This window comes from Lissotriton vulgaris, chromosome 1_1 (genome assembly GCF_964263255.1).
Source record: "Lissotriton vulgaris chromosome 1_1, aLisVul1.2, whole genome shotgun sequence".
Taxonomy (NCBI): Eukaryota; Metazoa; Chordata; class Amphibia; order Caudata; family Salamandridae; genus Lissotriton; species Lissotriton vulgaris.
Window position 1 is genome coordinate 1,045,559,360 of NC_141685.1, and position 27,452 is coordinate 1,045,586,811.

Below are 27,452 nucleotides of genomic sequence, written 5' to 3' on the forward strand. Positions count from 1 at the left end.
ACGCGCTTCTTTTTCCCCTCTCCACCAGACCCTTCTTCTCTCAATTTTGCTTTCTACTTACATTTCAAGCCAGTCAAAGGGGGTGCTTTAGGCAAGCTTGTCCTGAGAGCCCAGATGTCTTGGAACCTATGGCTGTGGAAGTGACGTCAGTGGTTAGCAACCATCACTTGGAGAGAAGAAGAGAAATGCTGAGCGTCTGTAGGGTCAGGGTACAGTGGGTGAGTGTTGGGCTTCACTGGGAGGGAAGCTTTGCTGATGTGGGAGTCAGGGATTGAGCTCACTTCCTTGTATGTGGAACGTGCGGTGCGAGTAAAAAAAAAAAAAAAATTACGCCTCCCTTTGTGTGCAGTTTTCTTTTCGTGTATGTGAGAGTAATTTAATTTGAAGGTTTAACAGTTGGGGGGGGGGGGGGGGGCTCGACAGACCTCTCCTGATCCAAACGACAAAGTTGGTCACGTTGACCCGTGGGGAAGTCTACTGGGTGGGGGTTGAGGGTGGGGGAGAGGGGGGAGTTTATTATGGTTTTTTGGAACAAAAAAGGAATGTATCAAGTAGGAATTCATCGGTTGAGGCCACTCAGGGGGGTGACGGGAGAGGGTACGGCGCGGGGAGTGACAGTTAATCAATCCTCATATTCAGTTTTATCATGGAATGTCAACGGGATGGGGAACAAGGTCAAAAGTGGGTTGGTCGCTGCATATGGTAAAAGGCTGAAACCAGATGTGATCCGCTTCCCGGAAACACACTTAAATGGCATGAGATACAATTTTTTGGGACACAGACCATACACAACACTGGCACACGAGGGCTTCTCTACTGGGGTAAGGAGGGTCTCTATATTAATTAGGAAAAATCCCCCATTTAGGATTGAGCGCACCCGGAGTGACCCAAACGGGACATGTGTGGTAGTACAAGGGTTTTGGGACAGGAGACACATTACACTTATTAGCATATATGCGTCTCCCAAGCTACAGAAGTAGACGATGGACAGACTGACAGTCATACTTCTTGAAGCAGGCTCACATACCTACATCATAGGGGGGTGACTAACGATGTGATGGATCCCACATGGGATCGCACAACAGTCCCTCAATGGGGCCCCAGGGAAACCCCACTCAAACGGTTTGTAGACAGACTGACACTTAATGGCTTGTCGCGTAAGCGGCACCCCCAAACCAAAGCATACTCCTACTCAGGGCCTCATAAGGCCTTCTACAGAATAGACTACATATTTACCCTGACTGGGGAAGTTGGGGACATATAAAGGATCGAATATCTAGTGAGGCGTCTCTCGGACCATTCACCCCAATGGTTAACAATTGGAGCTCGGTCGCAACACCAAACTGGAGAATGGACATTGAATTTGTGGGACTTACGAGAGCCGCAGGTGACCCAAGACATTAGAGTAGACACGGAGTTATTCTTCCGGGAGAATGTAGGGTCGGTAGACTCCGCCATTATCCAGTGGGAAGCCTACAAAGCAGTACTCCGGGACATTGCTCAAGATATTATTGCGCAAAAGAAACGCAAAGAGACCGAGGAGGTAGAGAAAATGGAAGCACAGCTCTTACATGCTGAATTGCAAGCCAGCACGGGAGATGATGGGTATCGATCCCTGAAGCAGGGAGGCGTTAATTATTGCAGTCCAGCTAGGGATGATGGGTTGGGTGGTGGCAGCTAGGCAATTAGAGTGGAGTGGGTCATTAAAGTGGTTGTTCGGTTTTAAGGTGGATAGGATTTTTGAGATGGAGTGTTTGTCATAGATTTCGAAGTTGGTCCAGTGCGCTTGGTTTTTGGGAGATGCCTGTGGAGGTGGCTCGGAGGGAGGAGGCAGATCTGGGAGGGGTTGAGAATAGGTAGCGGATCTCAGCTCATTACCCAAGTCTGTGATTTTGACAGAGAAAAACTAGGCGAATTCCTCAGATGATATTAGTGACTTGGGGGTTTCTTTCTGTGTTTTGGCCAGTATGTGTGATTGGTGTTTGATCAATTCGAAGAGTTTGCGGGATCTGTTCTTGGCGTTCCCCAGCGCAGATCTGAAGCATTTTTTTTTTGCGTTAAGGATGTTCCTGTTGTAGGCATTTCTGGCCTGGCGGAGAAGTTTTAAATGTGCGGCTGAGGGGTGCTGTCTCCAGATTCTTTCTGACTGCCAGATGGATATCCTCTCGCTGTTGATGGACCCATTGAAACAGGGGTGTCTGTCTTTGATTTGGGTTCTTTTTAATTTTAGCGGGGCAAGGTCACCAAGAATGTTAGTTATAGTCGCAGAGTAATGATCGTTGAGGTCACTGGCAATTGTGATATGGAGGGGGGAGGTCAGACTTGCAAAGAGCTGCCAATTCCCTGGGATCAAGGTTCTTGATGTCTCTAACCCAGCGTTTAGGGATCACCTGTTGCGGTGCCCTAGTCTTGTTGGGTCCAGGTAATAGGAAGGTGATAGCGTGGTGGTCCGACCAGTCACAAGGGTCTATAGCGACAAGCTTGACTGTAGATTCCTTAGCGATGATCCAGTCTAGAGTGGCACCTTTCGAGTGTGTAGGGAGTGAGCAGGCTTGGGTTAGGTCTTGGTCAGTCAGGAAGTTTTTGATGCCGTTGACATGAGGATCCATGGGGTCGTTTCAGTGCAGGTTGAAGTCACCCAGGAAAATGTCTTTAGAATAAGAGGAAACCTTGGCTGTGATGATTTCCATGAGGTGGTCGGTGAAGGCGCTATTTGTGCCTGGGGCGTGGTAAAAGATGTGCAGATTGCACAATTGGTATCGGCCAGGAGTTCCGTGACGAGGAGGTTAGAGCGGTGAATGCAGGCATTGCCTCCCCCTTTTTTGCTAGATTACCTGTCCAGCCTTGCAATGTTGTAGTTGGGAGGGACTTGGAGGTCCAGTCATGGAGATTAGGATTTGTTGAGCCATGGTTCGGTCAGGATTGCGAAGTCAAAGTTTAGGCTCAGTATGAGGTCTGCAATATCGACGGCATGCTTAACTGCTGACCGGCAATTAATTAGGAGGCCAGACAGAGGGGGGTCGGAGGGTGTTGTGCGAAGGGGCGGACAGGGGTACTGGCGCTAGGTTGCTGGCAACCACACTTCTGTTGCGGAGGGTAGCCGATCTGTTGGCTTTGCTTGATATAATGCATAGAGGGCCTTCGCATCATCCCTCACCTGCCACTGGTCTGTCGGAGTATCATTTACACTCTGCTTCCATCCATGACAGTGTACTGTATGGCTAATGATTCAATCCACACCAGTCACTGGCACTCTTGTCTTGAGAAGGATTGCCTTTTCTGATATGTGCACAACTACATGAAAATGAGTGCACTTAAGTGTCAGTGCTGATTAGCCAGTTCTTTGTGTTTTATTTTTTCCTTTTATAGGCACCCCTTCATTTATTTGCTGCTCCTCTTTATGTTTTATTTTTTCTCAGGAGGATACTACAGAGTCTTTGGCCATGCTAATGTAATGTTTGCTTGCTGCTCAGTTCATCTGCCTTGTGCTGCATGCCCACTTCCTCTAAACCAAGCATTATGGAACGCTGTTGTCCATAGTGTATCATTGTTTTACCATACCAAGATAGCCAACACATTTGTTCTAAACGTGGCAGCCATAATGGTAGTATATAATAGTGTTAGAACAGTAGACTATATACGATCCAGTTGCAAGACAGGCACCTGCAGCTATGCTTAGCTTTGTTATTGAAAGTACACACCAGCCTTGATTAGATGGCAGTGTGTTATTTTCTCTACTTGTATTCTTTCAACTTATCTTGCATATGATGTGGAGTGTGTGCGCTATTATGGTTGTATTCAGAGGGTGAATGAAAGTATGAGTCAAATGATGAATATGTAGATGCATGAGTTCAAAGATGAGTGACAAGAGTACATGTATAATCACCTGAGTGCTCAAACACATACCGAGCAAACACAAGGAGATGATGGACGGCGCGCTGAACTTCTCAAAGACTCACCCCCAGTCACAGATGTGAGTTGAATCCATCATCATTCTTTAGCTCACTTCGCCACCTCAGTTCAAACCCAGCTATATGCAAATCAGTCTTGACCCTGTGCCTCATGGGAACAGTCCAGCCCAAACTGCTTGTTTCCGGTTCAGGGAAGACCTGACTTGGCAGTTCGGGCTGGACTTGTGTTTGCTTTGTTCGCCCTAAGTTGGCAGGCTATGACCAGACGTGGGTCTCTTGCTTACTTTGCCACTGGATTCAAGCTAGCCTGGCTGATGAAGGATGTTACCCAGAAACTGGTCCCAGGATCCTTGTTTCTGGTTCAGGGAAGACCTGGCTTGGCGATTTGGGCTGGACTATTCCAGCTATATGAAATTTATTCTTGACCCTGGGCCTCATGGGAACAGTCCACCCGAACTGCCAAGCCAGGTCTTCCCTGAACCGGAAACAAGCAGTTCGGGCTGGACTGTTCCCATGAGGCACAGGGTCAAGACTGATTTGCATATAGATGGGTCTGAACTGAGGTGGCGAAGTAAGCTAAAGAATGATGATGGATTCAACCCAGATCTGTGACTGGGGGTGAGTGTCTGAAAAGTTTCAGCGCTCGGTCCATGATCTCCTTGTGTTTGCTTTGTTCAAACACATATAGGACATAAAAGGCCCTTCCATTCACAAGACAGACCTGTTGGCATTGCCAATGCTTGTTTGGTCGTGTCTTGTCTGCATACAGCAGTCTTTTGTCAAAAGACTTGTTGTATTCAATCTCAGTAGTTAGAATGGACTTTTGGTCTGTCCATTACTTACTTATTGCTAGTGGTTTTCTTGTCATTCTCATTTCCTTGCTTCATAGTCAATGGCTTTCCTTTAGTCTACTTGTGTTTTCCCTACTGTGAAACATAGATGTTTTCAGTGTTTCTGATTGAATGAGTTACCCCCTTCCACTGCCTACAATCACTGAACTATTTTTTTCTTTCTTTCAGCGCTCCATGGGAGTGCATGTGCATTTTGCTCTCTTATGTGCTTGTTTTGCTTTACGATTACACATTTCCGCTGTCCATGTTTTTTCCCCCCAGTTCCTCCAGTGCTCTCCAACCCCTCCCCACTTTATTTATTTTTTATTTATATCATGCTTACTAATGTGTTTTTCAACCATCTAACTTGCTCCTCTCATATCCACGCTACTCTCACCCACCTCTGCTCGCCCACTGCTCCACCACCACTCCCCATTTGTAGTATTCAGGTTGACCCCACCAGAGAGGACAAACTGGTTGCGAAAACAATCTTGCCTACAAGACAGAGCATGTGCTGTCTGTTGTGAAAAACATTGTGGCTTACCAAGAACATACATGGGCTTGAAGCCAACATGCTGCTTACCACTATTTGGCTTTACAGACACTCATGTGCCTGCTTTTTATGCGTGTCCTTGTTTGTCAATCTTGTGTTTTCACTCCCCTGGGGCATTGCCTCTATACCATCACTTCTGATTGGTAAACTTCTGAGATTCCACTACTTGCTTTTGAAGCACTACTTTTTTCTTGAGGGTTTAGCACCCCAGGAGGGTGTATGCTTCTTCCGGCTGTCTCCCTTGTGAACTTCTCTTACCCTGCACTCCATTTTGCTCTCTGTTATCTATATGCTTCTCCCTGTCCCTTTCATGTTGCGTTCACCCTGGTGTACCTCCCCTCTTGCTTTCTACCACATGTGCTTCTCCCTAGCCTGCTGCACGCTGCTCTCTTGCCAATTGCTTCTCTTCAGCATCCCCGCTCTCCATGGTCTTTCTCCCATCCACACCTTACTCTCTTGACCGCTGCTTCTCCTCCCCAACCCTGTGCTATCGCCCTTGCCTGATTGCCATTGTGCTTCTCTTCCATCTTGTCCAGTTTGCTCTCACCCACTGCTTCACCTCTCACCATCTATGCACCCCATGTTGCTTCCGTCTGCATTTTAAAAAAAATGCTTTTGTGTTTTTTTCTTTTTAGTTACTGATCCAACTCGAACAGAAATAAGTGCTTGTGTCATTTTATAGGTAGATGCACATACAAAAATTAAATGGACGGCTGCATCAAAAGCTCTTTTTTCATTCTTATGCCATGCTGCACAACATTGGGATGCTGTGCAGCATGGCTAAAAAACACTGGAAAAGCCAATGGATCCCAAAGGATGATCGACTGGATTTGCCAATGCTTGTTTCTTTTTAACAACTCCATGAAAGTGTATTTGTTTTCCAGCGGTCACCCTCGTGTGCCTTACTCCCAATGCCACATTGCTCTCTCTCACCCATGTGCTTCTCTGCCCCCCACGCTCCTTGATGTGATCTCTCATTGATTGGCTTCTCTGCTCTCCCCTCCATGTTGTGATCACGTTGGCGTGTGCTTCTACCTGTGCCCCTTCCCCTGCTCTCCTTATTGCTCTAAGATTCTTGTGGGTGATGGACTTGCATGGACTACTACTAGCAGTACTACGTCCGGCATGCCCCACCTCCCCAATGCCCAACTCGCACCCCCAACCAATCTCCCCCCCCCCCCACCATCCCCAATCGAGCCGGCCTGAGACAGGGACAGTGGACTGGGGGTGTCCCATGCAGGGCCCTCCGCTGATCCGCTGGCACGCAGCTCTGGGCTACACACGCTGTAGGACTGGAGGGTGGACCAAGACCCCAATAGTAGTTCTTGTTGGTCGTAAGCCCCTTTGAGTAGAACATTTTGTTTTTTTACTACCGCCTCCTTAGCAGCCCCTCCTGCCGCCCATCTCTTTATTATTAAGTTGTTTGGCACCTTCCAAGCTCACAATCTTTGTAATCTGTCCTTGTCACGCCGGAGACTGAAACTGCATTTGGATGTTTTTGAGTGGGAAGTATCACATCTATGTGTAAGAGCAAGTTTCAGCAGATCACAAACACAAAAGGTATTTTAAAAATGCAGCCTAACACTCTGGGTTCAGATGTGCCAGAAACATTTTCAGAGCGGGGAGGGAACTGAAGTCATGAATGCATTGTTACACCCTTCCTTTTGAAAAAAGATAATCGGTGCGTTGGGTTTGTTTTATTAAACAATGTCTCCAGCCGGGCACATGTATGCGCTATCATTTCATCACCTACTCACATTTGGTGGCGTCTCCTAGGGTAATAAATACTCTGTAATGACCATTCTGAAGCTCCTCTCAGGTAAGAGCTGTCAGTGAGAGTGTTCTCCCGAGTAAGGTGCTGTCTCTCCGACTCCCTCACACCCGCTTTCTCTCCAGGTACCCACTGAAGATGTTCATTATTTAACGAGCGAAGCCATGCCTTTGCTGTAACCTGTCACCAGTTCTCAAGTCATGTGCCACGCTCCCCGTTTATTTTGTATATTTGCAGAAATTATGTAGATGTGATGCTTGAAGCTAGTTCAAGGTTTCACAGGAGTCAAGTGTCTCAGTCAGTTCTGGAACAAACCCAACGACTGTCTTTGGAGGGCGCTGTGCACAGCCGAAGCGGGTGGGGGTCCGAACAGTAAATATTCAAATATTAGATCTTGGCCTAACTGGAGGAACACACTGCCGCGTCCACACAATTGGGAAAAACATTTAACAATTCAGCTGCTATACACTGGCTTGAGCTTTTCAAATCCTGGCATACAAAGTATGAGACACACATTTTAAGATATGGTTAACAGTGAAAGAATTACAGTATTCCGTATTAATACTTTTTGGGGGGAGAGGAGTTGGCCTAACGACTAGGGCGGTCAACCTTGAATCTGGGGAACTGGGTTCGAGTTCAGGCCCAAGAGAAAAGAAGTGGCTCAAATACAATATTTAGTTCTGGCGTACATTCAGCTTCAGCTGTGTGTTATTAAAAGATGTATTGTGTACAACAGAATGCATATAGTTAGCCCACTGCTTATGTCTATGCCGTTTGCTTGCCACACATTCATTGCCTTTCCTTCCTCAGCTTGTGTTTGTCCCTACGGGAGCCGAGCGGTTTTACAATGGTGCGGCCTAGATAAACTGAATACTTTAATGCTACATCAGGCACTACTTTCTTCTTTTCCTCTCCACATTTGACGGAGTTGCATGGGGTTTCTTGCCCTTCCTCTCCCACATGCGGCTTTCCCATAACCCCAACCCCTGCACTCCTTTCTGCCCCATCCAACTCGTTGCATCCTCCCCGTTCTGTCATGTTGGGTTCCTCAGCACCCTCCCACTGCTCCATAGACCCCCCCACCCTTCCCCATCCCTTTGTATTCTGGGGGCCTCGCAGCTGCAATTTACTACTGTGCTGGTGCCTTCTCTATATTATGCTTCCATGCACTTTTTATTTTACAGCTCCAATGTGACATGTGCCATCATGGAATGATAAATTAAAAGTTTAACACAAAAAAGACTGCTGCGGCACCATGGCACACGTGCCTATGCGCTGTGATGCAGGCAAGAGCATACATCATCAAACTGGGGCCAGAGATTTGAACTGTTGGTTTTGTTGTTGTTGCTGATGCTGTTTACTATTGGTAACAAGCATTAGAAAAGCCCAAAACATCAGCTAATGCCTTGCAAGGGCAAAGCCAAAGCTAGATTCTTTAATTTTTAGCACGTTTTTCATTGGTCTCACATCGAAGTCTATTTTCCGTTCTATGGCTCTCCCTTACACCTCCACAAGTCTGTTGCTTCACTTGCCTCTTCCCCACCCTGTCCACCCCAAGTCTCCGATTTATAGTCAATTTACTTTTTTTTTAAAAAAGTAACATTTTCCACTGAGGACCTGGAAGCTGCACGTTGCTACCAGACTGCTTGCTTTCTTCTTTTTGATTTCCTACAGTTTTTTTTCTTGTTTAATTTACTGCTCCAAAATGATCGCCGGCCATCCTCGAACACTAAATTAAAATGAAAAACAAAGCCAAAACATCTGCTGAGGTGTTAGCATGTGTGTGCAATCGTTTTTTTACACCACGATGCATGCAAATACGCTGGTGGCCATCTTCAAATGCTTTTTAATTGAGAATAACAGTTTGAAGATGGCATCGTGCTTTGTGATGCATTAGCCGCCATCTTGGTACAGGTTTTCTCAAACAAAAAGCATTTCTATGATGGCTTTCAGTGCTTGTGTGTATAGGCGTTTTAAAGAAGCCAGCGCATTTTGATAATTGTTCTTTTACCTTTTTTTAAACAATGCTTTACAAACAAATTTGGCACAGACATTCTAAAATTGTGACTTATTGGGTTTACCAGTGCATGATAGCGCATAGCTTCTTCTTGTCATTCCTGTGCCGCAGCCAAAAGTCTCACTCTATAACCCCATGCTACCAGAAGGTAGCACGCCAACAGCTAGAACATGCTCACCTAGATCTTTGTATTTATACCACAGACAAAATGAAATAACTTTAACATGCGTCCCCTTATAACCTACTTCTGCCACCACAGACGTGAAAATGCCTTGCATATACCTCCCATCTCTCACATCAGTTGTATTTATATACACCTTGGAGATATATATATATAGATATATCACCCTCTTTCACATCTCTCCTTTTTCACTGTCTCTCTCCCTCACTCACATCTTCACAGCTCTCCAATCTCCTTCTCTATCTCCCTGGTGGGTTTATACCGTTGATATAAATGAAGTATCCACCATCTCGTTCCTCTAGCGTCTCACTGCGTCGGCATGAGTTGATACTGTATGAAGGAAGATGACTGGGGTTGTATTTCACCCCTCATGGCTTTCTGTAGCAAGACTGTGAGGATGGCAGTGCCACAGTTCTTTACGACACACTGACCATGAAGATAAGCCTCACTCAGCTGGGTCTGGTGGCTTAGTGGGCTAATGCATCGACAGTAGGGGGCCTGTGTTCGACCTCACGGTCACCTGTTCAAATAGCGGTGGGCCCACTCAGACTTTCATCCTTCTGAGGTCGATAAAATGAGTACCAATGAGTTGGGTAACAATAAACATCCGTTATCCAGTGCCAAGATACGCTTGGGTGAACGTGCACTTTACAAATACACGTTATGTTCTCAAAACAGGAGATTTTAGGGTCATAATCCGGTTAATGGGAGACAAAATATAGCAGTCGGAATTTCCAAGTTGGGTTGTGAACCCATTTGACAAATTTTTTAGACAAATCTGGTAGTAGGTTGAGAGTCCCCACGAGAATGGGTCGCTGGAACAGGCTCTGGTCTCTACGGTGTAGGGCAGCATAACATCTGCATCAGTTGCATGAGACCTAAAATGTTTAATGCCATGTTTCTGTTCAATTTGAGGGACATGCACCTACAGAATATGGGACTTGTCTAGAACAGGATAGTCTTGAATAAAACAGCGTAGAGGTAATGCTTAGTTAAGAACACAAATGCCAGTAACTTGGGGTTAACTTTTAGACCGAGGTCATGAGGCTAGATGAGATGGCCGTCAAAGTGGCAGCTGGTGTGCGGGGCCTGAAAAATGTAAGGTATTGTCAGCATATTAATACCCTGGGGTCCTGAGGCCGAAGCCAAAAAGCACTCCTCTTTTACAGCAGTATATGGGCCAGAAGGCTTCAACAGCAGCTGTAGTGCTCATTTACCACCAGCTGTAAATTACACTATGACATAATTAACCCAGTGTCCTGGTTGCCACCTGTAGGACAGACATTTGGTTCTCACTATTGATTCACGATTTTCTTAAAATAGAGGGCCCTTACTGGCAACATTTTGGGTGTTAGAAACGTTATTGGTAATGAGTTTACACTTGAACCTTTCAACAAGGGAAAGCAGTAGAAGCCAACTTTATCTTGTCAGTTCAAGATAAACTGCTCCTCTAGTAAGTCAATTCTGGCGCTAACTAAGAAGGAGCTATATACCACCTAAAGGTGCAATCAGTGTGGTGTTAAACTGGTCATCCGCGTTAATACATCAATCCTGCCATGAAATATAATTTCTTGGGCCATAGAGCGCGCCCACCTTATCTGAGCATTAAACTGAATCAAATCTAGCTTCTTCGTAAACTGTTTGGGCTTTTGCTTTACCCCTGCTGGGCCCTATAGATTTGGCCTTAATAGGTAGGGTAGACTGTCGATTGTGTAGCACTATTCTTAACATTCTATACACTGAATCTTTTTTTACCTTTCCTCCCTAATGATGATTAACTAGCATTACAAACAGACGTTTTAGCAGAATTAACTAAAGAGATTTGACTTTGGTTAGTGAATTTAAGTAATGTGAATAATTATGTATTATATAAATACTCGGAGTGCTCGTTTTCTTATACCAGGATGCTTGTTTCCAGTCCAAGGAAGACATGGCGTGGCAGTTCGGTCTGGACTGTTCCCACGAGGCACAGGGTCAAGACTGATTTGCAAATAGCTGTGTCTGAACCGGGGTGGCGTAGTGAGCTAAAGAATGATGATGGCTTCAACCCAGATCTGTGACTGGAAGTGAGTGTCTGAAAAGTTTCAGCGCTCCATCCGCCATCTCCTGATGTTTTCTTTGTTCGCCCTAAGTTGGCAAGGAATGCCCAGATGTGGGTCCACTGTTCACTTTGCCACTGGATTCAAGCTAGCCTGGCTGATGAGGGGTGTTACCCAGAAACCGGTCCCAGGATGCTTGTTTCCAGTCAAGGGAAGACAAGGTATGGCAGATCGGTCAGTAATAGTTTTATCTAGTCTGATACATGAGCCCACCGGGAAACGGCTTTTACAACGAAGCCGTTTCCACGAAATCTTTAACCACGCATGCAGTACAACGCATGCGTGGTTACAACTAATGCCTTTACCACACATGCCTTTACTACGATGTTTGTAGTAAAGGCATAAGTGGTAAAAGTTAAAAAAAAAAAAAGGGGGCTTGGGGGGGTCTCCCCCCCAAATAAAACAACTCACCAGAAGTCACGTCGGCATCAGAGTCGATTAAGAGAAATCGGTAAAAAAAATGCCGTTTTTTTTAACGACGTATGACGTCACCACGCAAATAGTCGGTGAAAGGTTTATGCGTGCTAAACGAATTCCGTTGTAACGCATGCGTGGTAAAGGCATGCGTTGCAACGGAATTCGTTGTATCATCATATATTCAGCCCACCAAGGAGTAAGGCTTTCAAACATTGCCTGCTAGACGAGACCACCCAGGAGGAAGGCTTTCATCTTGTCTGATAGACCAGTCCACCTAGGAATAAGGCTGTCAAACGTTGCCTGCTAGTATAATCCTTCAAGAAGTGGGGTATCCAAACATTGCCTGCTAGCAGAGCCTCTCATTTTGTGGAGGCTTATATTGAGATATGAAGAGCTTGCTAGAACAGCCCTTAAAGGAATGGGTACTTTTTATTAAGCCGCCAATACCTGCTTGCTAGCACACATCTCCAGGGAAAGAGGGCTTCCAGTATAATAATGTCCTTGCCAGCAGAGCCCATCAAAAGAGGGGGCTTCCATCCCTTCCTGGTACCAAAGCCCTTCAAGGTTTGTGGGTTTCCAGCACTCCTCTGCTAGCAGCGTCCCCCAGGAAGTGGGGACTTCCATCCTGTGTCTTCCGGCAGAGTCTCTCAATGAGTAGCTGCTTTCATTAGGCTTCCAGTCCTTGCCTGCCAGCAGAGTACCCCAGGAAGTGACGTCTTGGCTGCCAGCAAAGGTTGTCATGGAGTGGGACTCCATTAAGGTGTCTGCCCTTGTCTGCTACCCAAGTCCATCAAGGAGTGATGGCTTCCATCCCATGCCTGCTTCCTGAGCCCCTCAAGAATTGACAGCGTCCAGCATTACTACTAATTTCCTTTACCATCAAGGAACCATGATTATTACAGAGTAAGCTAGCTTTTCGTTGGCCTTAGTTGTGTTCTTTTAACTTTTTTTGTCTTAAAGTACATTATTTATTTTTAGTTTGCCCGTCAGTTAAATACTGGGTCCTTACTGCATAAAGACATGTACCCTACTTAATTGTATATGCCATTCCACAGGTCTCGGCCTTTAGCCTTCTGCCAATCACAGAGCAGGGCACCTTCATGGAGCCAGTGTTTAGTCCAGACTCACCCAATGACACTTGTACAGATATTTGGCCTGTATGTTTCTGAATCCATACCAATCCTCCCACTGCTTGGAGGCAGACCACAAATTTTATGACCATACTCGAGAATTTACTCACAATCCTTCAACGAACAATGAACTTCATGGCAGGAGATTTGGGAGAAATGGTAGGAATGTCAGTACTGTACTGCCTTGACAGAAAAGTACCAAAATCGTGAAAATTATATAGGATGGAGAGGCATCAGCAGAACTAAGTTATTGGGACTCCGTCCAGGAGCAAAATGTGGTGCTGGGAGCCAAAACTGATAGACATAGACAGAGATGTCTATGGGTATTATTGCTGGAACAAAGGGGTGTGCTTTAAATAAGACCTGAATTGTTCTGGAGTGTGTGTGTGTGTGTTTCGGTACCGGATTAACTGTAGATTACCATGGGACATTGTTGACTCATTCTTGGAGGGCATGAGTGTTCCTGGTAAATCTGGGGGGCCTGCAGTGCCTCGCTCATGGGTTCTCCAATTATGTCTGTCCACAAGTGGGGTATCCTGTGTTAGAACCTGCTCCCTGATCTCGGTCCACCCAGAATGAAGGTAATAAATTGCCACAGACCCGAAACAACACATAGCTAAGAATCCGGTGTCAGACCCACGCCACCAGAGATAGGAAAAGGTGCTTACCAAATCGGGTCCTTGTTGATCGCATCATCGTATGCAAGAATATACAGGCAGAAGGATCCAACGACAAGAGCATGGGCCGTCGAGACACACCTAGAGAAAGAAGAACTCATCAGCACACAACTCAGCATGCTAGAAAACTGAATCATCCCAAAAAACCTCTGTTTAAACGATTTTGAGGGCTAGGCTGAAAACTCATCCGTTGCAGCCCAAGACAAGAGATGGGCCATCTTACCTAGCTCTATACTGGTGTCTGCCAGAGACAGGCTTCTGATCCCTGTGTACCTGTGCCCTTTGCATTTCGAAGCCTCGTCAAATTCAGATACCTAGCCTAAGTTCAGAAAATTCATTAACGGTACGTCAGCACAGCCCGAGTCTATGCTTTGTGCCCAGAATAGTTTTAGTTTTGTGTCTTGTGCAACTGCTGGTCACAAGGTCCACCTTCTGTATTCTGCAAATAGGAGCAGGAAACCTATCCGGCTTCTTAATGCGGCAATTGAACAATCTGTGTTCTCCCAGTTGTTCCATCATGTTTTAGTGCACAGGGAGTCTGTTTTAGGTCTCAACGGCAACAAGTAGTCCATAATATTAAAACCTGCTTTGAAAGAGAATGAAATTGTGTGAAGTTGTTAAACTTTGCGTTACACGCAACTGCAAAGTAGTCAATGTCATGCAACTATCCCAGCCGAATATTAACTTTACATGAACCCTTTTTTCACCAACATCTGCACAGAACGCCCAGCAGGATCCTGGCACAGCAACATTCTGCAGCTACGATTGACTTCTGTCAGCACAATTAGCCTCTCAACTTTTTCCATCTACCCTTTTTAGTAAGCCGGGGTGAAACTTTCATTACAGCAGCGTAATATGGTTCGAAATTTCAGCAATTCTGTGTTAAGTTTATTATGCAAAATCACAGAAGTGACGCCACGTCACATAATTACCCCCAGGTCACAGCAAACATTTTGCACAATCACACGTGAACAACGCAAATGAGCAGCTGCCATTTGCGGTGCTTGAGTTTTTCGTGCCTTTTTAGTGGCTTGCGTAGATATTTCACTCTAAGCTGTAGTACCAGATGCCAAATTTGCATTTTGTGTAACTAACGTAATTTTTTTACGCAAACTAAGCAAAATATTGCAACCCTTACTATTCAGTCTTATCTTACTTTCCATCCCCCTGTTAAAGAAGTCATTAAGGTGGCACTAATGGCGTGAGCAGCTTTAAACTATCCAGGTCTCTATCACGGTAACTGGAATAAACACAGGATACTGTCTGACACCATACACCTGACAACATACCCACCCACAGCTCATCCAGAGCCACATCCCCCTCAAAAACGACCACATCTCATCCAGGGTGTAACACAGCTTGACGCAGAGCTCCAGGTTATGCAGATGGTGTTCAGTAGACCATATTCCTTGTGAGTCTTTAACTGCGTTGTTGGTACAAGAGTGTAATAGAGGTATCATCTTTCTCGCCATATTAAGGCATTAGTGTTAAAATAAAACAAACAAGCCCTCACCTGACCCGGATCTTTATCCTGAAAATTCTAGACACAACTTTTTCAGTGCATTGTTTAGGATTAGTTCCTGGCGCTGACCTGTTCTAGGCTTTGTCTTTGGCTGCATAAGGCTGTACTGATAAGCAATGTCTTCTGAAAATCAACTGCATTCCCAGGTTCGTAATCTATATTCAATAATGTCTGCTGTATCCTAAAGCGGCTTTGTCAGGTTAACTGTGAAGTATACAATTACATGTTGAAAGGAGCTACTCTATCGTTTACGCCTAGTTCCGCAGTTTGTGGTACCCTTAACTTCCCTTTTTAGGTTTTGACTGGCCATGCGCTTTGCGCATGTGCCAAAAAACCTCTTGAGTTGTGTGTTTGGGTCGGGATACGCCCCCTCCTCCGATTGGCTAGCTCCATAAATGGAGGCTAACCATTGGGAGAGGGCTCCGTCCGTCAATCTCGGACCAGATTCGGGGGCGTTCCCGAGAATCTTTGGCTTTTGGTGACGTCAGCCGAAAGCCAGTTCTCGGGAACGCCCCCGAGTCTGTTCCGGCATTGACGGCACCCGCCCCCCGTCCCTTGCCGATTTTTTTGAGCCCCCTGGCAGGTGCCCACCCTGCCAGGGACATTGCCGCCTTTGAGCGAGTGCCACCTCGCTTTATATTTTAATTTAATTGAAGCCGGTGCCCACCCGGCATTGTCCCGTGTTTACACCGCCGCTGTCCGGCCTCCCGACCCCAGGGCCGCGCTGCGATTGGTCGCGACCCGGAAGTCAGGCAGGCCGGGGGCGGGACAAGCGGAAGTGCAAGGAGAAGAAGCCGCCTGCCGTGTCCTTCCCTGGGCTCCCAAGTGAAGGGGGAGCCCCGGAGTTCTGGACAGTCTCGAGGGAGGAGCGGGAGTCCTCCAGCCCCTGGCCGCCCTGTTTTGCGTAGGTCCCGCCCCCACCAGCCCGGACAAGGAGAAGCAGCTGCACCCACCGGCAGGGCTCCATGGTGGAAGAGGAGCCCTGCTGCCGCCAGTGAGAGCACCCGGCCCCAAGAAGCGGGACCGGGTGAGGAAGAGCTGCAGCGTCCAAGTACCGGTGAGTGCGGCCGCAGAGAAGGGAGGGGCGCCGCCGAGGGGGGGCCCACCGCACACTGCCCCGCACTGCCTGGCTCCTGCAGCACTCTCAGCCATGAGAGGACCCTGCATCCGGCTCGATCCCTCCAGCGCCATGCAACCCCCACAAGGCGCTACACCCCCAGCACTCCGTGCATCGTCGGCACATCCCAGAGCCTCCAGTGACCCCCTCTTGCCCTGCACATCTCCCCCCCCCCCCAACCCCCCTGCAGCCCACCCCAGACCCGCAGCCCTCTGCCCTCACCTCACACTCTGGAGCCGTACCGTGCATTTTTTCATTCTAAGTCTTACAATCGAAGGTATAGTTTAACTCCTCTATAGAAAAATATTTTTTTCTATTTGAGTTTCTGTAACCGGCAATTCAAACCAACAGGTTTGTTTCTTATATTTCAAGCGAGTTTCTTGTAAGGTCGAAACTTGAGAATGCTAACTTTGTTCTTCTAACAGTTGCTGTATTGTCTGTTGCAGTTTTCATTTCCTTATGCTCATTATTTTTTTGTCTGTTGCACCATTAGGGCAAGTATATATTTCACTTCACGTGAAGGACTTCTGGAAGGCTCTCGTTAGTGCATCCCACCCGTCTTCCAGCAAGCTTTTTCTCCTGTATGTCTAAGGAAGCAATAGTGCACTGTGGCTCCAGGAAGTTACAATTAGTTAAATTCACCTAGGGACATATGCCTTAAACATTTTCTAGCTATAGACGAGCACATGCCTTCGTATACCAGTCGGTGAGTTACATTTTTTAGTTTACCCCACTAATACCCTCACCTCTCTCATTATGTCATCGTTCATCTATGACAAAGTAAGCAGTGGAATGTGTGTGTGTATGTATGGGGGATCTGTTGATGCACGCCGGTCAGAGATGCATCATTAAAGCAGGAGGGGGGGCGCGGGGGCTCGCGCAAGCTGCAGGAGGCGTCAGTCATACACAGCAACAAGTGTCTTCCACCAGGCGGGCAGAGCAGCATGGGCCCATGCAACCTTCAGCACCACTGCCCCCCTCCTGCTTTAATGATGCATCTCTGACCGGCGTGCATCAACAGATCCCCCCCCACCTGCTGCACTGGAGGCCAGGGAGGTAGGCTGACACTGCATCTTCGGCACGCGCTGCTCTTGTGTGCACCTATCTGTGCCCAAGAACATGAGTGCACTGCAACAGCAGGTGTTAGTTCGCATTGGAAGAGGGTCTCACATGCCATCCATGAGGCGTGTGTCTGTTTTAGGTTGTGTGCCTGTGCATCTGTGTGCAGCTGCATCTGTGCTTCTTTGATGGCTGCTGACTGTCCTGCATACTTGGTGGGGATCCGGCCGAGGGTCTTTATTGGCACTGATGCCGGCTGCAGACACTGTGCAGCGTGGTACGGAGATGTGTGCGCATAGGGGTGCAGTGGCGTCACGAGGGTGCTAGGCAGGACACTGACAGCCCGTGTGTTTATTATCCTCTGCATTAGCAGACGCTGTGTGTGATGTGCACTGTGGTTGGAGGCCTGGCACGGGTGCTGTGGTGGGCGGTAGACATGACACCTTTAATGTGCGCCTGTGTTCACCATTCTTGGCACTGAACTGAGGGCATAAGACACCGTGCAGTGTGCTGTAGAGTCAGGTGACACACCACTGTGCTGCTGGCCGGAGTGAGGCCTGCAGGAGGGAGAGGGCGGTCGCCAACCTGACATCTTTCATTTGTGATTGTGGGAGCGCTCATGTGTGGCATCCCATGGGCTCCTGTCCAGACAATGCATGATATGGAGTAGGGTCAGGCATTGCGCGTCGAGGACATTAGTGGGACGCCTGTGTGTGTGTGTGCTCAGGGGCGGCCTTAGGCATGTGCAAGCGGGGGGTTACACCCTCCCTAATATATGTATCTCCTAATAGAATGGTAGGGGTGCTTTCAGTCGGGTAGGTTGAGAATGAGATGCCAGTTGGATTTCAGCAGGAATTTCTACATACCCACAGACAAAAACGCATAGGCACTCCAGTTTTGAAAGTCTTCAAAAATGTTTTTTTTTATTTTCAAAATATTGTGTTCTCTTTCCTAGTACTCCTACCAAATCGCATTCCTCTCCCTTACCCCTTGGACGCCTCTCACTTTTTGTCATATAATTTATTTAAAAGTTTTATAACGGCAAGAGTGTCAGAAAATTTTAATCCCCCACTCAATGGAACGGGGAGGGGGACATGCGTGCGGGCTTGGACTCTTCCCACAGGCAGGCAGCGGAAGGATGGAGGGATGGACACGTGAGCTGATGAATGGATGGAAGAATGGGCGGATGGGTGAGTGGGTGGGAGGATGAGCGGATGAATAAGCGGGTGGGAGGATAAGTGGATGAATAAGTGGGTGGAATGATGAATGGATGGATGAGTGGGTGGAAGGATGAGTGGGTGGAAGGATGAGTAGGTGGAAGGATGAACGGATGGATGAGTGGGTGAAAGGATGAGTGGGTGGAAGGATGAGTGGGTGGAAGGATGAGTGGGTGGAAGGATGAGTGGGTGGAAGGATGAGTGGGTGGAAGGATGAGTGGGTGGAAGGATGAGTGGGTGGAAGGATGAGTGGGTGGAAGGATGAGTAGGTGGATGGATGAGTAGGTGGATGGATGAGTAGGTGGAAGGATGAGCGGATGGATGAGTAGGTGGAAGGATGAGCGGATGGATGAGTAGGTGGAAGGATGAGCAGATTGATGAGTGGGTGGATGGATGTGTGAGCGGATGGATGAGTAGGTGGAAGGATGAGTGGATGGATGAGTAGGTGGAAGGATGAGTGGATGGATGAGTAGGTGTAAGGATGAGCGGATGGATGAGTGGGCGGATGGATGAGTGGGCGGATGGATGAGTGGGCGGATGGATGAGTGGGCGGATGGATGAGTGGGCGGGTGGATGAGTGGGCGGGTGGATGAGTGGGCGGGTGGATGAGTGGGCGGGTGGATGAGTGGGCGGGTGGATGAGTGGGCGGGTGGATGAGTGGGCGGGTGGATGAGTGGGCGGGTGGATGAGTAGGTGGAAGGATGAGTGGGTGGATGAGTAGGTGGAAGGATGAGCAGGCGGATGAGTGAGAGGATGGATGAGCGGGTGGAAGGATGAGCAGATTGATGAGTGGGCGGATGGATGTGTGAGCGGATGGATGAATAGGTGGAAGGATGAGTGGATGGATGAGTAGGTGGGCAGCTGGAGGGAGGGACGAGGGAGTGGATGTATGAGGAGGTCGGCGGGCGCCTGCTTTGATAGATGAGTGGGTACCAGAATGGACAAGTGGGCAGCTGGGTGGGTGAATGAAGAGATTGGCAAGTGCATGCGTAGATAGATGAGCGGGTGGATCAGTGGCTGGGTGTTCAGATGGGTTAGATGAGTGGTTGAATTTGCTATTGTAAATGACAATGCCATTTATTTATGTTAAAAAAAAACAAATAAAAATAATGTCAAGAGCAATGCCAATAGCTCTAACTTTAACAAAGGCAAAACCATTGCATTGTAAATGCTTGTTCTCTCTTATGAGGAACACTAGTGTTTCGGTGAAAATACCACAAAAAGCTGGGCACAAACATTCCGCCCAGAGAACAACCTATTCTGGTGCCAGGTCTGCAATCTTAGGTCAGTACTTAGAAGCTTTGAAGCAGCACTGTTTCAATTTCCGGCCTTTGGGCGCGTTGCTGATGGTGACCATTTTTTGGGAGGAACATTTTCTCGGTATTGCATCATCATCTGAAGTGACAATCTGAACATAAAGGTTGTGTTAAATTTCAGACATCAAGAAGCACTTTAGCCAGACAGTGGGCAGAGACCTGTGGCAGCTAAACTGCTGCCTGATAATGTAAAAAGTGGAAGCCCCACTTTCCAAGCTCTAGAAAGAGATGAAAATGTCACATAATTGTATACCAGCAGCAGAAAAAGGTTTCCCTTTGGTTCTCCTAGCTTGAAGGAAGGGTCAGCAACTCCCAACATTGTTTATCCATGCTGGAAGGGCATAGTCATGATACATTCAATATTCCACCACTGTGTGGAGAATTCGTTTTTCTAAGGTAACAAACCATGGATTACAAATGACCTTGCTATTTGTTTTCGTAAATTTGCTTTTGGTATGGATCTGTAGGATTGTGAATGCAAAATACCTTGGAAGTGACTGAATGGTGTAACAATGTTTTAGTGCGCAAACTCCCCGCTTGGTGTCCTTTACCACATCATCTAAATGCTTGAAACTCAAAGAAGCAAAGGCAGTCATGAAAGAGTTTAAACGATGGCCTGTGCGGATACACAGAGTGCTGACATCCACTATGCTATATTGTACTACAGGAACCTGGGGCTCGATAGTAATAATGTCTTGTACATGAACCCTACATGCTGTATTCTCTTTAAGTAGCCCACTCAGCCCAGTTACCTTGTTTCACATTCCTCCCTTGCTGGCCACAGCCATCTTACCTGGAGTCCCATTCGCACTTCTTGCCCGCCGGCAGCTCCAGGTACCGCTGGCTCAGCAACGATGAGAGGTGAGGGCTGACAGCTGAAAAAAGGAACTGGAAGGCTACAAAACTGGCTGCCACAACGCAGTAACTCAACCGAGTGGTGTCCTCAAAGTCTGCGCCAAGCCTAAAATGGAACAGGAGGTAAATTTACGGGTCAGAGTGGTGCAGTAAAAAGTAATGCATGATTCACAATCTCGTCCTGAAGAAAAAAAGCCCAGAGAAGAGGCCAAGTACAGTGCACCTTCATTCCTTTGATGCAAGCGGTGTATATACTACAAATCAGTGCAAATTTTACACACAGAAGAGACGTGGCAGAGGCAGGTGTAATGAAACCTTCTGCCAAACCGAGAACATAGTACATAACAGACAGAATTGGGACAGCACAGGCAGCAACAATGTAACCCTCCAGCGTGCACACAATAGTTACACCATAAGCAGCAACAGAGCAACATCCCTCACAGATCGAGTAGGCAATATATGAATTCCGGGTACACTGAGTATGTACATTCTAGACCATCTCCTATGCACAATCCGCTAATCTTAAACTTCAACCACAGCGGATCAGCGAAATGTCATAACAAGCTGCACCGAGGTCAGATCTAAAGGCTGTGGACACAGAGATAAGCTTGAAAGCAGAGATCAAAGTACAGCTGTGGCCAGATCCTAGATAAAGTATACGAGACAGGCGTTGAAGTGAAAGGAAACTGCAGGATATGTAGGTGAATGCTTTGGTTCAAGAAATGCATTTCTGGTCAGATCTTCCCTCGTCTGGCCACAAGAATACAGTTATTCTAACATCACTTCCGGCAGTGATGTTTCAGTGTGGCATCAGCTCAGCTTATTACACTGATGTCACAGCCTTACATCAAGGCTGACATTTTATTTCCAAACATATATTATCATCTGACGACGGGTTTCAGCACTAGCGTCATGAACTAATATTGCAGTCTTACATGCGATTCATGTGGTGTTGTCACAACCTAAACGGAGGATGCAGCATAACGTCACTGTGTTGTGAAAAAAGCATCACAACAATGGATTGGGATTACACTTTTTTATTTTTAAAATAAAGACGTCTGCAGTGTAGTAGGAGGGCCAAGGTCAGTATCAAGTGTAATGCGGCAAGAGGGCAGCCTCCAAAAAAAGCAGATATCACATCTGCTTTCCTCATCTTTCTGCCACCCCAAATAGAAGACGGTGGAATGCAATGCTACCAATTTCAGGACCGGTATCTGATGTGGCTTGGTCTATGCAGGCAAAGACCTATAGAATGTGTGGGTATGCTGTGTCACCCAATAAAAATAACTCAAGCAATACAAGTGACAGAAGAAACATTGAACGCAAAAGCATGCAAAAAAATGTTCACACCATGCACTGGAAGTCTATAGTCCACTTAGGTGTATGGCTGAGTGTATATATTCCCTTTTATAGAGAAAAAGTACTCAATTCACAAAATGTGTTAATGTGCATCCTGAAGGTTACAGTGGCAGGTGGGTAATTCACAACCGTCCCCAAACGAAAGCCAACCAACGGTTTCCAAAAGTATACCTGAAAACCTGTACAGTTACATGTTTCCAGGTATACACCTACAATATTTCTATGAATTCCACTTGCTCGTGAGAAAATGAAAGCACATATTGGCTCATGAGAAAATCAGAAGCACTTGGGCAAATGCGCTTCGTAACTATTTTTCTCCAGTATTAGGGGTGTCTTTCATAGATTCACATGCTTGAATATTCCCGAAGTGGGAGTCCCACGGTAAATAAAATAGCAATAATGCTAATATAAATATATATATAATATCATAATACATAATAAAACAGATAAAATATATACTGAAAAACCTCAACAAAAGGTTCCCACATAGGAATGCATTAGAGAGAAAAAACTCATTTGCAACATATCAGTGTCATTAGGTTAGTCCAAACTGCAGCCAATCAGGCTCAAGCACCCTCTAGAACCTTCTCCTCAGAAGCTCAAGCCCTCAGATTTTCTACCGCACGTCGTGTGAAGGGAGTCTCCCTGAGCTCTGCTCAGTTTTTCTTCATATCTACTCTTCTACTCAGTGTTTTCTCAAGATGTCAAGTAAGAAGTCTTTATTTAGACCTTGCTCTTCCTGTGGGAAACTGCGTTTATTTGAGAAGGACCCCCACCAAAAGTGTATTTACTGCTTATATCCAGAACACAAGGTGGCTGACTGTAAGTTCTGTAGAACTTTCCCTCCTAAAACCCTCAGAGACAGGGAGGGTCGTCTTCTGTTATGGCTGAAGCGCCTTCAAGATAAGGACGCAGTTTTATCAGATGCAGAAAGTTTCCAGTGAGGTCCTTCTTCTGTGGCTTCCAAGCGTGGCAGTGTTCAGGAGTTACCATCTCCTTTTCTAAAGAAGAAAAAGCTGGCTTTGACTGTAGCTCCAGTAAAACCTACTGCTACTATGACTGCTGTGTCTACGCCCACAAGACCTGGCTCTCAGGCGTCTTTTCCAGCCTCTATAAGTGTTGTTACACTTATGACAGCTCGGTCGTCGACGGGCTCGTCGACGACCATTCCATCGACGAGATTGGCTACTGTGGCTTCATCGACGACTACTGTCACAACGACGTCGGCATCGTCGTCGTCGGCGAGGTTATCGTCGACGGCTTTCACGACTACGAAAGCCTCTACCTCTTCAGTTTCGTCGACGATCCCTATTATATCGTCGACGAAGAAGCCAACGTCGACGAAGAAGTCATCGTCGACGATTCCGTCGACGTCGAAGATCCCGTCGACGGCTAAGCTCCCGTCGATGTCGAAGACTCCGTCGACGAAGATACCGTCGACGTCGAAGACCCCCGTCGACGTCGAAGACCCCGTCGACGTCGAAAACACCGTCGACGTCGAGGACCATGTCGACCAGCTTCGTCGACGGCGAAATTTTCATCCAAGGATTCGACGACGATCCCGTCGACGAAAACAACGTCGACGGTAGTATCAAAGCCTTCAATGTCGACGAACACATCCAAGACTTCACCGTCTCCGACTGTTTCAAAATCATCGTCGTCGACGCAAAGGTCTACGTCGACGGCAGCGTTACCATTACCGTCAGGATCACAGCCACAGGACGCTAAATCCACTTCAGGTTCACTGTCCTTCGCCAATATGCCCTTAGTGCCCTTGGACATTTCAGTCCCTGCAGTCGTTACAGAGTCTTCTGTCAGCAATGTGGAGGATTCTGCTCTCCAGCTGCCAACTCCTACTCTACAGCCACCTTCTCCATTATTCGTATCAGACCATGAAACAGAATCCGTTCCGGACGAAACTGTTTATGGTGATGCTCAGAGTCCATCGGATTTGATAATCAAATGTCAGGACACTAGTTCTGAAGAAGACGAGGATGAGGCTGTAGACCAGCACGAAGAACAATATGTGCAGGTTCCTATGGCGACTTTTCCAGTATCGCTATTTTCCAACCTCCAACATATGTTGGATGATTACAATAGAAGATTTCCGCCTACCCCCCAGGGTACTCCGGGACATGTTATCTCTGACGCCGCAATGTCTTTTCAGCCTCAGCAAACTCCTCCTAGGCAGGCTGCTCAATCGGAAGATCCGCATACAGCTATCCCCACTAATTCACAACAAGATGAGTCGGAGCCGGAAAGAGAGGAAGGGGAGGTTAATCAGGATACAGATGAACAAGATCCAAATATGGCGGAATTCGATGACTATCGAATACAGACACCCTCGCCACAACAGGGCGATTCCAGTGATTCACCTCCGGTTGACATCGCTAGCTTCCATAAATTGATGGATAAAGCGGCAGACCGCTTCAAATTACCTAGAGTGCAGCGAGAGGAAGACTGTTTCCTTTATGATTTTAAGAACCAGCCTTATAAGCAAGTCCATACCATACCAATCATCGAGTTTGTTTGGAAGGAGGGACAGAAAATCATGCAGGCTCCTAACTCCTTGCCTGCTCAAATACCTCGATTAGAAAAGAAATATAAGGCCCCAACGGGCTCGCCTGCTTGTTTACTCTCGCATCCTAAGCCAGACTCCGTAGTGACTCAGGCAGCGCAACGTCGTGCGCGCAACCCGGCAGCTCTTATCACTTCCCCTCCTGATAGAGAGGGTCGACGTTTGGATGCAATTGGGAAAAGGTTTTCGTCCATGGCGTCTACTTCAGCCCGTGCCGCTAATGCTCTGGCCATTTTAGGTCGTTTCGACCGTCAAATGTAGTCAGACATTTCCGCGCTGATTGCGCAACTTCCGGAAACATCCAGAGCGGAAGCGCACCAGATCCTTCAGGATGGGCAAAGAGCTTCGGAAGAAATAATTGACAGTGCTGTGGACGTTGCGGGTACTGCCTTCCGTATTCTTGCCAGTGCTGCGGCGCTCCGACGCCAGGGTTGGCTGAAATCCACGTCGTTTCGGCAAGAGGTCCAGTCAAAAATACTTGACATGCCGTATGACGGAGAATCTTTGTTTGGTTCTCACATCGATGAATCATTAGAGACCATAAAGAAAGATACCGACACAGCAAAATCGCTTGGGTCCTTACAGTTTAAGAAGCAGCCTTTTCGTGGGGCGCGTGGACGGGGCACCTCGTCCAATTTTTCACGAGGAGGACAATCACAGTACCGCCAATACAATCAGGGAAACCAGCGTTACTCAAATCAGCAATCTTCTCGTCAGCAGCACTCCAAGTCCTATAGAGGAAAGTCTAATTATAGAGGATCCAACAACAACAACAAACGTCAATGACTTTCAAGTTCAGCAGAATGTTGGAGGGCGAATCTCGCAGTTTTACTCCCAGTGGTCTCTAATAACATCAGACCAATGGGTTTTGGACATTGTGCGCAAGGGTCACGCCTTGGAGTTCACAGAGATTCCTCCACATTCTCCGCCTTCGGGGCCGCCACCTCCCCATCTAGAGGAACTGCAACATCAAGTTCTTCTTTTGTTAAAAAAGGGTGCAGTCGAAGTGGTTCCTGTATCTCAGCGAGGGAAAGGTTTCTATTCAAGGTTTTTCCTCATTCTAAAGAAGACGGGGGAGTGGCGTCCCATTATGGACTTGAGAGCTCTCAATCTGTTCCTCAAACAACAATCTTTCCGCATGTTGACGTTATCGGAAGTCTTACGACTTCTCTGCAGCGGAGATTTCTTAACGACAATAGACCTGCAAGACGCCTACTTTCATGTGCCAATTATCCTTCGACATCGGCAATATTTGAGGTTCAAGGTGGGTCACGTTCACTATCAGTTCAAAGTCCTGCCTTTTGGCCTCCGATCAGCTCCTCGTGTTTTCACGAAGGTTCTGGCTCCGGTCATGGCTCATCTGCGTCTTCAGGGAGTTCAGATATTTCCTTACCTGGACGATTGTCTTCTAAAATCCCAATCCTCGCTACAGTTGGCTCACCACACACGTTTGTGCCAAGACCTGTTCAAGTCTCTAGGGTTGACCATCAATGTGGAGAAGTCACACTTCACACCTCTGCGGAAAAGGAACTTCCTTGGAGCAATCCTAGACACAGACGTGTCAAAAGCGTTCGTCTCCATCGAACGGCGACAGAAGATAGTTCGTCTGGTCTCAATCATCAGGTCAAAGCAGTCAGTTTCTGTGCGAATGTTAAAGTCGTTTCTGGGGATGGCATCATCTTGTATCGCACTGATCCCAAATTGCAGGTTACGTACCAGTCCTGTACAGGAGGAATTGGACCTGCAATGGCGACAAGTGTCGGGGTCGTTCAACGACCAGGTGACAGTCACACCCCGCATGAAGACCAGTCTGCTCTGGTGGGAACAACAAGCCAATCTGGACGAAGGGGTTTCTTTCGTTGCCCAGCTGTAGTGTAGTTCCTAGTTTCCCACTAGGCCCTGCGCATTGGAATAACATAAACAGTAGTATCGACGTGGAACTGCTTATATTCCAGGCCTCCACTGACTATGCTAAACTTAATTGGGTTGTGTTACCAACTAGCTCAGAGGTCACTGGAAACTTTCTTCTCTGCTTAGGAAGTGATCAGCTTCCTTGGCACAGACAAGAAGGGATTCAGCTTTCCAACAACCGTGCAACATGACAACTTTGCTCCTCAGATCAAGAGTCGATCTCTAGGGTCGTGTGAAACAATAGACATAGATTTCACTCAGTCAGTCTGGTGCAGTTTACTTTCACAGTATGTAGAGAATAGAGAGACGGGCGTTTATCAATAAAGGGTTAACATTTATTGAACAGTCTTTCTTCTCATACAAGAGAAATGTATTGCCACAATTGCAATAACTGTTATTATAAAAAGTACGTACAGTAAGATAAGTATTGCGAAATAGAACTGTAAAAGCATTGATATGGTTTCTTGGCCATACAATGGTTTAAAAGTAATAAAACATATATACAGTCATATATACATTAGGCTAACATACTCAACTGGTGCTTCTAACTAAGCCTACCCCAGTGTGCCTGACCTAAGCCTAACACGTGAGAAGGGGGAGTAAGTAAGTAGCTTAAGTTAAGTTGGTTTTGCCAAGGTTTGTTTCAAGAATTCTCGTCTAAGGGTTTAGTCAACACCATACCTCTGAATAGAATGATGGAGGATTGGTATCTCCTTCAGGGGTCTCTCTCGATATCCCAGTCACCCGCGAGGGTAAACCGGAAGCGCCGGGACTGGATTTCTCTGCACGAGAAAGGCAGCGGCTTCTCTCAGCGCGTCGAGGAAGGAGGGGTGACAGCGTCCGCGGGCAGCTGGGCTGGATGTCTTCGCAGAGGACGGCTGCACGGCTCCTCAAGCGTACTGCACCATAGGTCGCGCTGTAGCGGCGATAAT

The 27,452-nt window shown here is 47.1% G+C and overlaps 1 protein-coding gene across 2 annotated transcripts in view; it reads right to left on the bottom strand.

The window, feature by feature from the left end:
• LOC147748493 (TLC domain-containing protein 4-A-like) overlaps window positions 1-27,452 on the bottom strand; it is a 190,461-nt gene that overhangs the window by 136,497 nt on the left and 26,512 nt on the right. For both annotated transcript variants that reach the window (XR_015309393.1, XM_086962603.1), the window contains exons 2-3: window positions 20,611-20,778; window positions 13,578-13,667 (exon numbers count right to left, since the gene is read on the bottom strand). Coding sequence is in view for 1 of the 2 variants with exons in the window: in XM_086962603.1 (XP_086818729.1) it covers window positions 13,578-13,667; window positions 20,611-20,778 (258 nt within the window). In the remaining variant the exon portion in view is untranslated. The remainder of the gene's footprint in view (window positions 1-13,577; window positions 13,668-20,610; window positions 20,779-27,452) is intronic.